The sequence below is a fragment of the Haliotis asinina genome, chromosome 6 (genome assembly GCF_037392515.1).
Source record: "Haliotis asinina isolate JCU_RB_2024 chromosome 6, JCU_Hal_asi_v2, whole genome shotgun sequence".
Taxonomy (NCBI): Eukaryota; Metazoa; Mollusca; class Gastropoda; order Lepetellida; family Haliotidae; genus Haliotis; species Haliotis asinina.
The window spans coordinates 59,556,230-59,570,960 of NC_090285.1; the positions used below are offsets into that span (position 1 = coordinate 59,556,230).

A 14,731-nucleotide genomic window follows, 5' to 3' on the forward strand; every position below is an offset into this window, starting at 1 on the left:
AGATAGCACTTATATTTCAAGTTACCAAACACCGTCCTGAAACATTTTCTGCCAGACTATACTCCAGTACATGGCACTAGTTTGTATGTGAAGACGCTCAGACACCAAACTGTAGACAGTATTAAAATCTGCATGTTAGACGAAGTATGTCTTATTCCCTGTTACTTATTGTTAATTATCTGAGTTCTAATTGACCATATTTGTGTGCTGTAGATACCACTGGAACATGGGCAAGCCAAAGATAAAAATTCAGAAAAGCCAGCGGAAGCAGAGATTTTCACCTCGAAAAATCACCTATAGACAAGGTACAAGAGTTCCGTGAGCATTGTTTCAACAAATTGGCAAACAGTACCTACGTATACTGATAAAATCTTTGTGAGGTATCTCTGCTTTTGCCATTTGCTATGCTGCGCAAAATAGTACCATATATGACAGTAAACAGCCAGACCTTGTGGATAAGCTGAGGTCCAAACTGGATCACTGAAATCAAAATGAAATGTTTCATGCATAAGCTGAAAAACACACCCACCCAACCACCATTCATTTATTATTTTTTTGTGATTAGTTATCAGAAATAGAGTAGCAACAAATCTATGTTGAATTCTACAAGTTGATACTGTGTTACAGTATCTTGTAATGAAACTTGAAATCTGATCCCATTCTGCAAACTACGTACATTTTGGTGACCTCAAAACTTGACGTATCTACTGTCATATACGATACTTGTTTCAGGCCATTATGTTTGAGACACAATACAGTGGAAGCCCTCTAAACCAGGATTTATTGGGACCAGCAAGAGATGCAGATATAGAGGGCATGCCAGTTTAGAGAACTTTTTCCTTTTCAACCTGAGAATGATCACTTGATGCATTTTCAGAATGTCCAAAACTGTTTGCCTGCTAGTTTGGTACTTACATGCAAGATCAGGAGTAGGCCGAGGAATTGCATCAAAATCTTTTATCAACTGGATTTTCTGTATCAAGAGTTAATTCCAAGGTAGCCAACTTGACTGGTCTAGCCATCTTGACACAGTGAGCAACAAGTGAAATGTGTCGCTCACCAATTTACCTTACCTTCTGAGGCCTAATCTGTATCCATACTCCTTTTATCAGGCAATTTAAATAAGCTGGTTTAGACAGCGTTAATTACTGTACAGTCAACTGGAACATTGTTGTGCCAAAATACAGAATAGACTGACACCTGATTAGAGGGCATGTAAATTGTCATATATTAACTAGGTACTGCCGGGAACAAATTCTAGTACCAGTATTAAGAGCATGTCAGATTAGACGACTGTCTGTTTTGACAGCTTTCACTGCATGAGCTTATTCAGTGGTTTGTCATACATGAAGGTTTCACAGATTATACTTTGGTTAAATGAGGCAATATGAACCTTTCTGTGGTCATTACCCAACCATTGTTTTTAAAGAGGTAATTGAATTTGATATATTGTATTTGCTGTTGGGTGCGTAAGACTATACAAAATATTTGACATCACATTTGGAGAGAACCAACTTTAGTTGTCAAATGTTCAGATGTTAATGAAATATTTTTCAGCTTGAAGACAGGTAAGAAGACCAGGTGACTTTATTGTTTACAATACTGATGGGGTTTTCTTCACTATGATAACTAGTAACGTGAGAGTGTGCAATCTTTGTTTCTCTAAGAAATGATCAACAAATTATTTTCTTTCTAATTTTAATACAAGACCAATTCAAAAGTACGTTTGCCATTTTTGTTCCACTAATAATGGATACCTCTTCCACCATGTTTCATGTCATAATTGGCAATCGGAACAGAGACAACTGTTCCACATCAGGGCTCCTTTTAGTGTTGTGTGACTTGCACTGGTTCAACCCGATATTACAAAGCGCAACCTAGTTTTTACTAGGTAGGTTAACATCTATTAAATCGAGCCATGCATATTCTGATTGGTCATGCCTATTCCATCTGCTGAGTAGGGATTTACCATGCTTTCTGCTTTGTCATTGGTCTCGCTTATCTAATCAGAAAGTTTTGTACAGTTCACATGAACTGTTTTTTAATGCCAAGTTCTGATTTGTCACTAAGAGACTTTTCGAGATTATTCTGACATGTACAGTACATGAAAAGAATTGACTTTTCCCTATCCTGACTCCATACAATTTCCTTTGCTCTCCCTTAACCTGAGAAAACATTGTGTGTTGTGTTACCCAACAAGAGTGAAAATATCTCATCCACCATTCCCCTTAACTTGTTCTCTGGTCTCCGAAATGACCGGCCAATGATATTGCATATAGAAAGCAAGATATGTATATGATTACATTGTTTAGAATCATCATTTCATAGAGAGATTGTAAATTCTGTTACAAAACTTGATATGGATGTAGTGGACATAGTAGTTACAAGAGCTTGTTTTCCTTCATGAAAATATTACTGATGTTAGGAATTATACATTTATTTTGTCCTAGATGTAAATGCTATCAAACCACATTGTTAGACATGCCCTGATGTTTTATTTTTTAGATGATGTGTTTAACATAACAATACACAGTCTGAGAGAGAGGGAAGATAGTTCTATGGGTCACAGTGGAGCATCTAGCCAGCCTCATAAATGTGAGAAAGTGAGAGGGGACATAGTAACAGAACATCAACAGCTCCATGGCCAGCAGAGATGTATCACTGGTAATAAAGGAAAGTTGAGCACTGGCTCCACCAGCCTGACATCTGCCCAAAGCATCATGACCTTCAATGACACCTACAAGGAGTATGTGCAAAGACTCAGACATGTCAGACATGGGAAGTCAGAGGCAAGGTCATCCTTAAGTTCCAGCTCTGGGTCAAATTGCAACACTAGTGTCCATGTTCATTCTAAGACTTCAGGTGCTGTGTCTGGAAAGAGGAGTTCAGATGACAGAGATGTAGGTGTGGAGAAAGAATCCTTGCCATCAGGTGCAGGGCTAGACATGGAAACAGATTCAGTATCAGTCACTACCAGACAGCATGGAAAGTTTAAGACTGTTTCTTTGTCAAAGCAAAAGAAACAGTTTAAGGAAAAAGCAATGTCGAGTGCAAAAGTACAACACAAGAGGAGTTCAAGAAGATCAAAAACTATTACAAAGGCTCTGAATAAGAATGTCAGGTGTTCAGAATCTTACCAACAATTACCAAAGATCTCAACAGTGTCTGAAACATATAGTAAAAGCAGTGGAAAACATAAGGAATCTCCTTGTGTGTCTACTGATCAGTCAGTTAAGAGGCATCTTCATGTAGATGTTTCATCACAATCTTCATCAAGCGGAATGCTTATTGCACATATATCACATCGAGGTTATGGTGAGGATAGCTTTCCTGAGACTGACATTTCAGCTCGTGAACCAGCTCGAATTCTGCGGAACAGGGGAAGGGTTCCTGTTGCTGATGCAGGTGTACAAGTTCATTTTGACAACATGTCAGCAGACTTTCAGGTTTGTGTTGATGTGGAGTCAAATAGAAGATTTATTTTGGAAAATGGGCTCAGAGAAGTATGTTCAGATAAAGATTTAGGTGGGTGTGAGAGTAGTCATTTGTCAAATTTAGTTGTTTCAGAACTTGAAAAAGACAAACAGTCTTCAGGATCAAAATATGTATCCAATGTGAGTCATTCATCCAAATCAAACAACTTGGTTTCTGATGTCTGGCACCATTCAGAAAACACTGACAGACCTACAGGTTCAGGAGCAAACACTGACAGAGGATCCATAGGATTGAGGAACAACAAGGATACTGACAAAAAATCCACAGGATCAGGAGAAAATATGTCCACTGATGACAGACCTACAGGATCAGGAGAAAATATGTCCACTGATGACAGACCTGCAGGATCAGGAGAAAACAAGACGCATATAGGGACAAAAGAACATGTGTCCACTGTGAGACAAATATTGCCATGTGACCTTGATTCATACTTGTCTTCCACTTCACATTTTGGGCCTGATACTATAACAGTGGACCAACCTGCCTCAAAACTGACCCAGCCTGTTCTTGACCTTTCTCCCATAGAGGAGAGACCTACGTATGTACGAGCAAGACAGAAAGCAAGGACCAAAAGAAGAAGAGTTACAAATATTGATCATACCTCTCTGAACCAACAATTGCTAACAAGGAAACCTGCTACTGATAGGGACATGGAATGTTCAAAATTTCAAGCTTCATCTGTGTCAAAAAGAAGAAGACAGTCTCTGAAGTCAGGTACAAGTCCTGCAAGACTCAATCAGGAGATTCAGCATAAACAAACAGTCTTTGAAGTATGTTGTGATAACAGCGACATTTCATCTCATAGCCTGAAGTCCAAATACTGTAGTTCTTCAGTAGTACAAATGGATGACAATACGAGTGAAGCAGAATCATCAACTTCCTGTCACAGCAACCAGGAGTTAGCATCAAAATCACGTGAGGCGAAAATGGACATACCACGTTTTAACACTAAAGAGCTATTCACTACGAAGTGCACAAGCGAAACATGCTCTGTATCTGCAGGAGAGGTTGAGGAAGCAGAGACATTCAGCGCATCTGCAGAGTCTCTATTGCCACAATTAGTCTCGCCCTCAACTTCAACTCAGTCAGACGATTTGGCAAATAGCCAGACAGAACACACTGGTTTACAGAGTCCCCTAAGGACAGAGGGCAGTAACTCAAGATGTAAAGGACAAGGATTCTCAGTGTCTGCTCATAGTTGCCATGCTCATCAATCTATGACGAAAAAGCGAAAGCAAATGGTTAAAAAGCAAGAAGCATGGAAGAAAAGAAAATCTGTTTTCAATCCATGTAAACTCTCAGATCAGTTGGATGAATGCTTTAGCTGGAATGAAAACTCACCTGATGTGTCAGTATCATCTTGTAATACTGTCAGTCTTGTCAAAAACACACCTATCATTGAGGGGAATGCAACAGAAAGTGAAACTAACCAAAACAGCACTGATAGATGTTGTTCAGAGGATGAATTGCTTCTAGCAGAAACTCACCTCAGAAACTTGGAAAGTCATGAAAGGAAACCTGAATCGCAGCCTGTACTTAATTTATCCATGGCCAAAAATGTGGATGAGTGTTGTACCATGGGGACTTGTCAGGACAGCTTTGATGGTGAATGGAGAGATCAAAGAAGCCAAGAGAAAGGCCAGAATGTTAAAGATCACACTATTGACGAAACTTTTTCGGACATTGACCGTCTGTCTTTGAACGTTCTTGACGATACGTCTGATAGACTGACCATGGATTCAGTACCTGGGGATGATGACAGATGTGCTCTGCAGGAAGAAGTTGCCAACAAGATGGACAGACCTCTTTGCTCCAGTCCTATCACCACAGTGCCTCCAAAGATACCAACAATAAATTTGAATACTGCAACCGGCATGGGAGTAGTGCAGTACAGTAGCAGTAGCTCAGAAGAAGAAGGTGGCCTTCATCGTAAAGTAAAAAATATAAAGAAGGTACATGATGCTAACAGACTCTATAATCTGCCTCAAAGGAGTAGTGCATTTTGTTTGTGTTAGGAGATTTAGGCATTCTTGTGATAAGATTTAGTTAATGTCAATGTGGAAAATAGGAATCCGAGGCCCATATCAATCACCCTGAATTTCTAAATATTGTAGCAGTTAGTAAAGCTTTGTGTGAAAGGATAATTGCTTTTAGGTTCAAGATAGTTTTGTCAGTGTTAAAGAATCAATATTTCTGATCAATGATATGTTGAGAAGATTGTTATCAGTCCTCCAGATAATGTTCATGTTTCTGTCAGATGACTATTCTTGATGTCAAGAGAAGTCTTTAAGTTCAGACTTGGAAAATGTTCTAATTTGTCCTTAAAAATCATCTTCAAGTGGGATTTCATGGTTTCATGTTCAAAGTTTGTTTCTTTTCACTTTCAACAATAAGATACAGTTTTGACTAGGCACAATACAAGAAATAGCAGTTTTGTTGTGTATTTGGAAAGTACATTTTTACTTGGCCTTTGTTCCACGTTATGTAATAGGTACTATAACATGCATATCCGTTAAAGCAAGGGGGTCATCCGTGGACCCAAAGACCCACGTCATGGCTAGGGATTACTGTATTACCCAACTCACATGTTACATCTTGTCTATGCTTTGGTTATTTGGTCATTTTCTGTTCTCTGATCAAAAATTACTTCAAGACTGTACTTATTACCAGTGTTGGAACGTGATTGCTTCTACAGCTTGATAGGGGTAATGGGGTAGCTTAATGGGTGAATTATCTGCTTGTCAGATTGAAGTCCCAGGTTCATTTCTACTCATGGGTACAATGAGTGATGACCATTTCTGATGTCCCCAACTATGATATTGCTAAACTCATACTGACTCACTCATTCTTCAGGGCACGATAACCTTATGTGGTGTGTATCAAACCTACTTATATTTTCTGCTGCAAGGGATTGTTCCAGCTTTGTCAGCGTGGGCGCAGTGGGTGGGAGGAAAGCCTGCGACAGCACCCTGCAAAGACTGAGCGATTCCAGGTGGGCCAGAACGCAATGAAGACAGTGGGGATGGTGTCGCGGCCCAGGTCGACAGAGAAGAAGGGAAGTAACTCCAGTGACTCAGATCTGCAGACAAAGGAAGCAGCGGAAGTCCCCGAAACAAATGAAGACAAGAGACCTTATGACTCGTCCATCAATAATAAAACACCTTCAGAGTAGGTAGTAGATTTCTTTTGTGTGAAGTAGGTCTGAGGTTTGAGCAAATCAATAGGTTAATGGTTTGGGAACAGCACAACTGTTAGACATCGTTTCAGATGAACATTTTGTGTTTCAACACACAGCCTGAACAAAACACACATGAACTGTTAGCCTCTTGTGCCACCATTACAGTGCTTAATGGTTAATGCCACACATAGCACCTTATATTGACAATTTTGCTTCAAAATATTTAAATCGAGATTTTGACATTTTTTTGCATATTCAACACGTACTTCATAGTGCAACACTTTTTTATGTAAAGTCATTTTGATTAATATAAACCAGTACAAACATCAGCCTGTGTGTGATATTGAAATATGTTTGTAAGCAAACCCAGAAAATCCCAATTTTCACACCCACCAAACACTGACAAACCCATTCATGTTATACATCAGGAGAAAGCTCGTTGTCTCCACTCTGTTGCTGTTCAAAAACAATCTATATATAGATATTCTATGTAGGGATATCAGTTTCCCATGGTAGTGATTCTGTATGAAAACTTCCTTGTATGGTGAAGTATCGAACAGTGCAACATTATGCAAAGTGAAATATCTCACAGTGCAACATTCTGCAATCTCCACTCAATCCTTATATGGTAAAACATATCCCACAAATGCACCATTTGGCTTAGCAACAAAACTTTGGCCTATCCCAGTAGGTATGCAAGATGGCGCCTGCCTAGTGAAGAGACTGACAGGTAAACAGTATTTTTGACATATTCTTGAATGAAAATTGTGGAATTGTTAAAAAACAAAAAACAGGTCATGGCAAGTCAGTTGTGGCAGGCACATTTGAAATGAGCTGTCAGTGATCAGACAAGTGTTACAGCCCGATCTACCTGGAGAAAGATTCTGACAGCCTGGACATTTTGGATGATTTGGGGACCATGCTGTTGAAGACATGTTCTTGGAGATAATGAAGGTGAGAAACTGTTTTCATTGAATTCACGCGGTGACATTAAACTTGCAAAGTTGAAAACTTCTGAAAACACCCGATCTCATGACTGAATTTATGCTTTCAAGAAAATGAGTGTCCCTCTTTGAAGTTTGAAAAGAGTGACATTTTGATAGGTTTGGATTTGCCATAAATATTATGTTGACTTGTCAAACATGTCAGATGTGTGTTTCCACTACCCCTCGCCAGGGTCTGGTAAGCAAGCAGGTATCAACCCCACTCAAGTGAAAGACATGTTCAGGCTCTCTTTGTCAGAGATAGGACTTGGTCATGCTGCAATGAAACATTTATTTTGGTTTTTGGAATGGAAGGTCTCCATGGTAAGATATTTCAACACAAGCAAGAAATTCTTTCCAAAGTTGTTATTGAAAATACTGAGGATGTTTTGACTGAGAGTGTTGAAATTATCAAACAAGCTCATGGTGAACAACAGACTGTATTAGATGATGTACCATTGGACTTAACTGTCAGTTATGACCACTCAGGGCAGAAGTGAGACCACACTTCCAATTACGGTGTTGGAGCTGTCATTGATGTTTTGACAGGTCTTGTGATTGATTATGAAGTCCTGTCAAAATACTGTCATGGATGTACCTTCATCACCAGTCTGGGACAGGACACTTAGACCTTCAGACTTATGGACCAGACATAAGCATTGACAAGGGAGACTATTAATCATGCTCATTAAAGGATGGGCATTTGTCAAAAGAGTTTAGATTGGGTGGTAGAGGCAAAGGGAAGCTGACAAAATAACAAGCTTTGAAACTGCTATATTATTACTGCTTTGCCATCACTAACAATGTTGGTAACATCGATGGTACGAGGAATGTCATCGGGGCTAGTTTGTTTTACTGTATGTCTACTGGTGATGCTCCTTAGCACAGTAGGTGACCCAATGGCCCTTCCAGCTGGTAGTTTTACAATAGAGCACTTGCCCATGATCAAGAGGCTCCTTCTCATGAAGACCACATCAAATATTACCTTGATGTGCGTATTGCTGAGCAGATGCTACCTGTGTATCAAAGAATGTCTGATGAAAACCTCCTTAAGAGGATAACAATGGGCAAGACACAGAATGCTAAAGAAATGCTTAAGCATGTGTTTATCTGGCACTGAAGTAGAAAAAACATAACCAAACTTATTTTCCTATTTTCTCCATGAACATCATTTTCGATCTTCTTGAACATTGTTCTCAGCTATTATTGACCCGAATTGAATGAAATTTTGTTTACATATGGGCAACTTTATGCAAAAACAGAGAGACTTTTTCGTTTTTGTTGCCTGATGCTTCTAAAAAAATACAATAAAATGTTATTGAAAATCAGCAAAAAAAGTTTGAAATTTAAAAAAAAAAATTAAAAAATTAATGACAGTCATTTTTTTAAAATAAATCTGTCATTGCACCCTACACCCCACCAGCTATGTTGTAAAGTTGACATGTCATAGATATCTATCTTAATTTTAGAGAATAACTTTCCTTAGTTTTCATCTTTTTCAGGCTTGCGATGGCCATCTTGGACATTTCCATCGCAACCAGAGGCAACATCACTGGAAAAGACTCTTTTTCAAATGTCAACATGTGTACCTCTAAGTTGTAATTAATTGAAAACAAGAAATACTTGTGAAGAACTTTGTCATTTGTAAGGTGCTGTATCTGGTCCTAAACAAACTTCTTTGACTTTATATTTGTTCACATACAAGTCATATTTTGCCTGGGGATAAAAAAATCAAGACTCGATCTGTCCATTTGTCATGTTTTGTGTCTTCAGTAACCCATGCATGTCGTAGGTGGCAACTAATGGAATCTGGTTATCTGAATCGCTGACTTGGTTGACATATGTCTTTGTATCCTAGTTGCATTGATGGATTCTTATTCTCATTACTGGATTGTGTGGTCCAGACTTGCTTATTTACAGACCGCCGCCTTGTAGTTGGAATATTGGCAAGTGAGGCATAAAACTAAACTCACTCACTCGCATAAATACTTAGATGGTCATTTGTTGAGGCCCAAACCTGAACTGGTGCTTTTTGGTTGTCAGGATTTTACAAAATTTCTGACTGGTTGCCAAAGCAAACGATTGGTCATTTATTGAGATGAGTCCATGTTTCTAATGATTATGAAACATTGTATTGACATCAGCAATTGCTTTTAATGTTAAGTCCATTGTTACTGTGAATAATTTGCTGTGACAAAGGTATGAGAAATCCCCTCAGAACCAGCAAAATATAACTCTGACAAGCTTAAAATTTCCGGTAATATATATTCAGCAAACAAGAGCAAGATACAAAGATACACAGTAGAGGTTTCATGTACAATGCAACTGGCTCAAATCTGAAGTAATGGATCACAGATATAATATCAACTCACCGAAGTCTTGGTTTGAGAATGAGAAACATTTATAATGAATGTTACACTGAGCGGTCAGGCAGTGGTTATGTAGGTCAAGCGTTGACGGAGAGGCAGGCAGATAGGCACGATACGACTATAGCCATTAACTTTGAACCTTCATGTAATCTCCTGGAAGCATGCACAACTAATAAAAACACATACTCAAATGGAGGTACCGCTAAAGCGCTACCTTAAATCCTGCTGCCAAAGTACGAAGAGGACTGAATATTTAGGATACGAAATGTGACCCATAATGACAATCGCTCAAAACATCATGTTCCAACAATAATTATCACTTAATCAATAATACAATTTACAGAAAATACACTCTCATAACACCATATAGCGAAAAATGCAGAAGTTACAAAATTGACATTAGAAATGAATGTAATTTGTAGATGTAAATGTATATTTTACTTACCATTTTGAATTTCAGCATAACTCCTTGCAGGCAGTGTGTTGATAAATTACATAACTCTTCATAGGATGAAACAAAAAGATGATACAAAGAAAGTATCCAAAGACCGAACTCCCCCGAAGAAACGTCATAGCAACAGTAAAGGCAGCAACCAGGACTTGTCCAATAGGAAGTGCAATGACAGTCCGAAGAACAAGGGTCCAGAGGCAGTGGTGCTGGAGACTGATGAGGAGCTGGCACAAGCTGTTGAAGTTGTAAGTGTTTGTTGTGCATTCCCCTTGAGAAGACAGGGTAGGAATTGGTCTCAGCACCCAATAATTTAAGGCAAAGAACATGATCAGGTGATCAGGCTGACTGACAAAGTAGTTAAGTGTCATCATGCCAAGCTGCTTTGATTTTCAAGAAGTCCACCCTTGGATTGTCTCGTCCAAGCAAGAATATTTATGTATTGAGTACATTTTGCTAGAATTTTGTGGCCTGTGGTGTGTAACAATAAATGTGCACACAACTGGACTTCACAGGATGGTAGTGCAACCACAGAAACCTTAATCTTTGCGTAAAGTAAGGACATTTTATGTCCAATTTATGCTATAAGTAATCCGTTAGTCTTTGTTTAGTCTCGAGAAGTACCTTTCTTTTGTCATGTATCCATATTTATTTATTACTTTTATTTTTTATTTATTTATTTATTTATTTTTTTTGTATTGTTGCCATTTAGTCCGGTTTAAAATATGTCTTCAACAACCCATGCTTGTTGTAAGAGGCAACTAATGGGATTGGGTGGTCTGGCACGCTGTCAGGATTGCTACATGTCATTATATCCCAGTTATGTAGATCGATGCTAATAATGGTTGGTCTGAATAAAATATTTTTGGCATTTCCATGGCAACAAGTTTGACTTCGACTGAAATTGGAGATAATGCGGGGGATATTGATGACTGTGTCTTCTTGTGTTGAGATGAGATTTGACTGTTTCTGACCTAGGAGCCTAATTATGGCAAGCTTGTATGGGCTCGATTGTGTGGTGAGCGATGGTGGCCAGGAACCATTGTCAAGGGAACACTCATTTACCTCCAGTCTCAGAAGTCTTCCTCATCATGGGTGTACTGGTTTGGTGATCACAAAGTGTCTCAGGTAAGTAACCATGTTAGCATCTTGCCTTTGAAACTTCTAGTGTGAGGTCAATGATTTTAACATGCACTTTTAAGATAAAGCCCCACATTGCAAATAAACAAGTCTGTGTGATCTGAACCGCTCAGCCTCTGATGCTTGTCAGCCTTCCCAGTGACCTAGTGTGTCTGTATCGATACTTATGATAACTGTTTATATTATCAACATAGCAAGGTCTTGTGTGGCAAAATTCTTAAATTATTTCATGTGTAAATATATGCCCCATTATATTGCAAAGGGCTATAGAGTTGATTTGTACTTGTAGTTACAGAAGAAGGTAAAAGATATTCAGTTCAAAAGGTCGGAAATTGTGATTACAATACAAGTGGAGATATTATAGAATTTGCTGAATATTTGAGTGAAATGATACCCAGGTGCTCTGTTTGACCAAAACTGTAACTCGAATGATGAGAAGTGTAAAATATCAATTTTATACAAAAATTACATACTCATAGCAACATATTTTTAGTCCACACATTGTACACAAGACACCAATCCTTCCTTCACAAGTAAAAAGTATGTTAAAAAAGTATGGTTTCTTGCAGGTGTCTCATGACAAGATCATATCTTTCTCTGAGAACTACAAGGCCAAAGTGGGCAACTTCAAGAGCAAGATGTATCGCAAGGCTGTTCTAGAGGCACTAGCAGTAAGTTTCTGCAGACTAAGTCCACTGTTTAAGAACTCTTCACAAAATGATGAGTGAAGAGTTCAGAATGAGGAGCCTTGCATAAGGGTTGTTTATTGTTTGCAAAGTGCATTATTTGATCTCACAATGGAGTCATATTACAAAATATTTTGTTCACGTTAAAATTCATTCATGAAGCATTAGCAGGTCATTCTGGTCTGTTTGAATCCAGTTATTCATCTTATTCTGAAGCTGTGTTTTTGCTGAAGGGAAAGAGCCTATTCATAGCAAGTATATGAGTTGACTATTCAAAGGTTTCGGAGTGACAATTAAGATGTTAAATAGAATGTACATCGCCTGCTTTGTAGGAATGTTGTCGCCGAGGAGGTCCACATGTTAACAACAACAATGACACCCAGATGCTGCAGTGGGCAGAAGCAGGCTTTCCTGACAGTACAACAGGCAGACAGGTGTCTCTGGACCCCCCTGAAGGTAGCTCTAGTTTCATCTCAAAGCACCACTGGATCTTTCAGTGTTGGACCATTGAATATTGCAATCCTGGTTGAAAGCCATACTCCCTTCCTGCCTCATTCTCTTCCACAGATGTTACTTGTCATATCTTCGTATGATCTCTTTCATGGTGCAACTGTTCAGGATTCATGATTGGTCGCAGTCAAATTTAGTTGGGCAATGAGTGGCATTCTCAAGGCAAGGTAAAACAAAGTGAAAGTGTGTGGAAAAAACTTACATCACTAAAGATAAACTCAAAATGTGTGACCAAGAGGGGATCATGTGGTTGACAGAAGAGGAAAATAAAGAAAAATACTTCAGACTGCCTGAGACCACATTTTGCATTCTGCTTGATCAGTGCCCAATCTGTGAGAAACAAATCTTCTATTATCTATGATTACTTGTTAGACCACAGTCTTGACATACTCGCTATTTCCGAAACATGGCTGAAGTGTAAGGATACCTCTGTGATTACAGACATACTTCCACCTAATTATGACATTATAAACGTTAACCGGCCTCGGCGCTTTGGAGGAGGCGTTGCAATAATCCATGAAAAATCATATACTGTGAAGGTAAATCATATGGAGAAATACTCAACGATGGAAGTAGTTGAAGCCACATTCTCTGGAGGATTGAAATCACTAACTCTCACCGTTATTTACCGCCCCCCAAAGTCGAGTAAAAATCAGACCACTTACAAGGATTTTCAGCAAGAATTTATGTCTGTTGCTGAGTCAAAATTGTCTCTATGCCATGATTTTATGATTGTTGGAGACTTCAACATTCACATGGAAGATCTAAATTGCACCGTTGCTTGCAATTTCAAAGAAGTTCTGGACAGCTTAAATCTTCAACAGCACATCAGTGAACCGACCCATAGAAGTGGCCACACACTCGACTTAAGCATCTCAAGACAGGATGAGCATACAGTCAAATCAAAACAGTCACTGTGGAAAACCATATGATCTCTGACCATTATTCAGTGTTTTGTGAACTTAACCTCCCAAGAGCCTCTCCTGTGAAAAAAATGATTTAATACAGAAAAACAAAAAATATTGACTTAAATTGTCTCAATTGTGACCTACAAAAACGTTGGACTGAAAATGAAGTCCCTCAAACGGGGACGGTAAACGATCAAACAAATCAGCTCAACCAAATTCTTTCAGAAACACTTGACGCACATGCACCTGTACAGAGAAGGGTTGTTAACATACGACCTGATATAAGTTGGTATACAGATGAAGTTCAATCCACCAAGCGAGAAAAAAGACACGCTGAGAAATGCTGGAGAAGAACAAACTTGGAGATACATCGCCAGATGTACAAGGCAGCTAGAGATAGACACAATGCCCTCTTAGTTCAAACTCGTACACAACATATTAACTCACATTTTGCGGAAGAGTTGAACAATCTATTACATAAAAGGACGGACATTCTGCCTAATCATGACAGTGAAGTGGCTCTTGCGAATCACTTTGCCGATTTCTTTACTACCAAGATTGAGAACATCAATGTCAACCTACAACAGAACCAGCCAATCACAATCACTCCAGATAAAACGTTCAATGGGCAGTGCCTTAGTACCATGAGACCAACATCAGAAAGCACGATAATAATAAGGAAGAGTCCATCAAAGTCATGTGAATTAGATCCGATCCCATCTTGGATCTTAAAATCTGTATTGGATCTCACCTTCGTGGGCATGTTCAATACATCGCTGGCTGCATCTGAAATACCAAGTACATTCAAAATGGCTCTTATCCGTCCACTCATCAAGAAAACTTCACTTGATCCAAATGACATTAATAATCATAGACCAGTGTCCAACCTACTCTTTCTATCAAAGGTACTTGAGAAGATTGTAGCAATCCAAATCAAGGAACATCTAGATAAGAACAACTTGATGGAAGAGTTCCAGTCTGCCTACAGAGAACACCACAGTACAGAAACAGCAC

The 14,731-nt window shown here is 38.9% G+C and overlaps 1 protein-coding gene and 1 pseudogene across 1 annotated transcript in view; both read left to right on the top strand.

Moving 5' to 3' along the window:
• Positions 1-14,731, top strand: part of LOC137287132 (uro-adherence factor A-like) — a 60,875-nt gene that overhangs the window by 12,589 nt on the left and 33,555 nt on the right. Inside the window, exons 2-8 of the mRNA XM_067819288.1 lie at positions 214-305; positions 2,506-5,447; positions 6,404-6,663; positions 10,535-10,721; positions 11,452-11,601; positions 12,183-12,284; positions 12,632-12,755. Coding sequence (XP_067675389.1) covers positions 227-305; positions 2,506-5,447; positions 6,404-6,663; positions 10,535-10,721; positions 11,452-11,601; positions 12,183-12,284; positions 12,632-12,755 — 3,844 coding nt within the window. The 5' untranslated portion in view covers positions 214-226. The remainder of the gene's footprint in view (positions 1-213; positions 306-2,505; positions 5,448-6,403; positions 6,664-10,534; positions 10,722-11,451; positions 11,602-12,182; positions 12,285-12,631; positions 12,756-14,731) is intronic.
• LOC137286681 (uncharacterized) lies at positions 7,965-8,776 on the top strand (annotated as a pseudogene).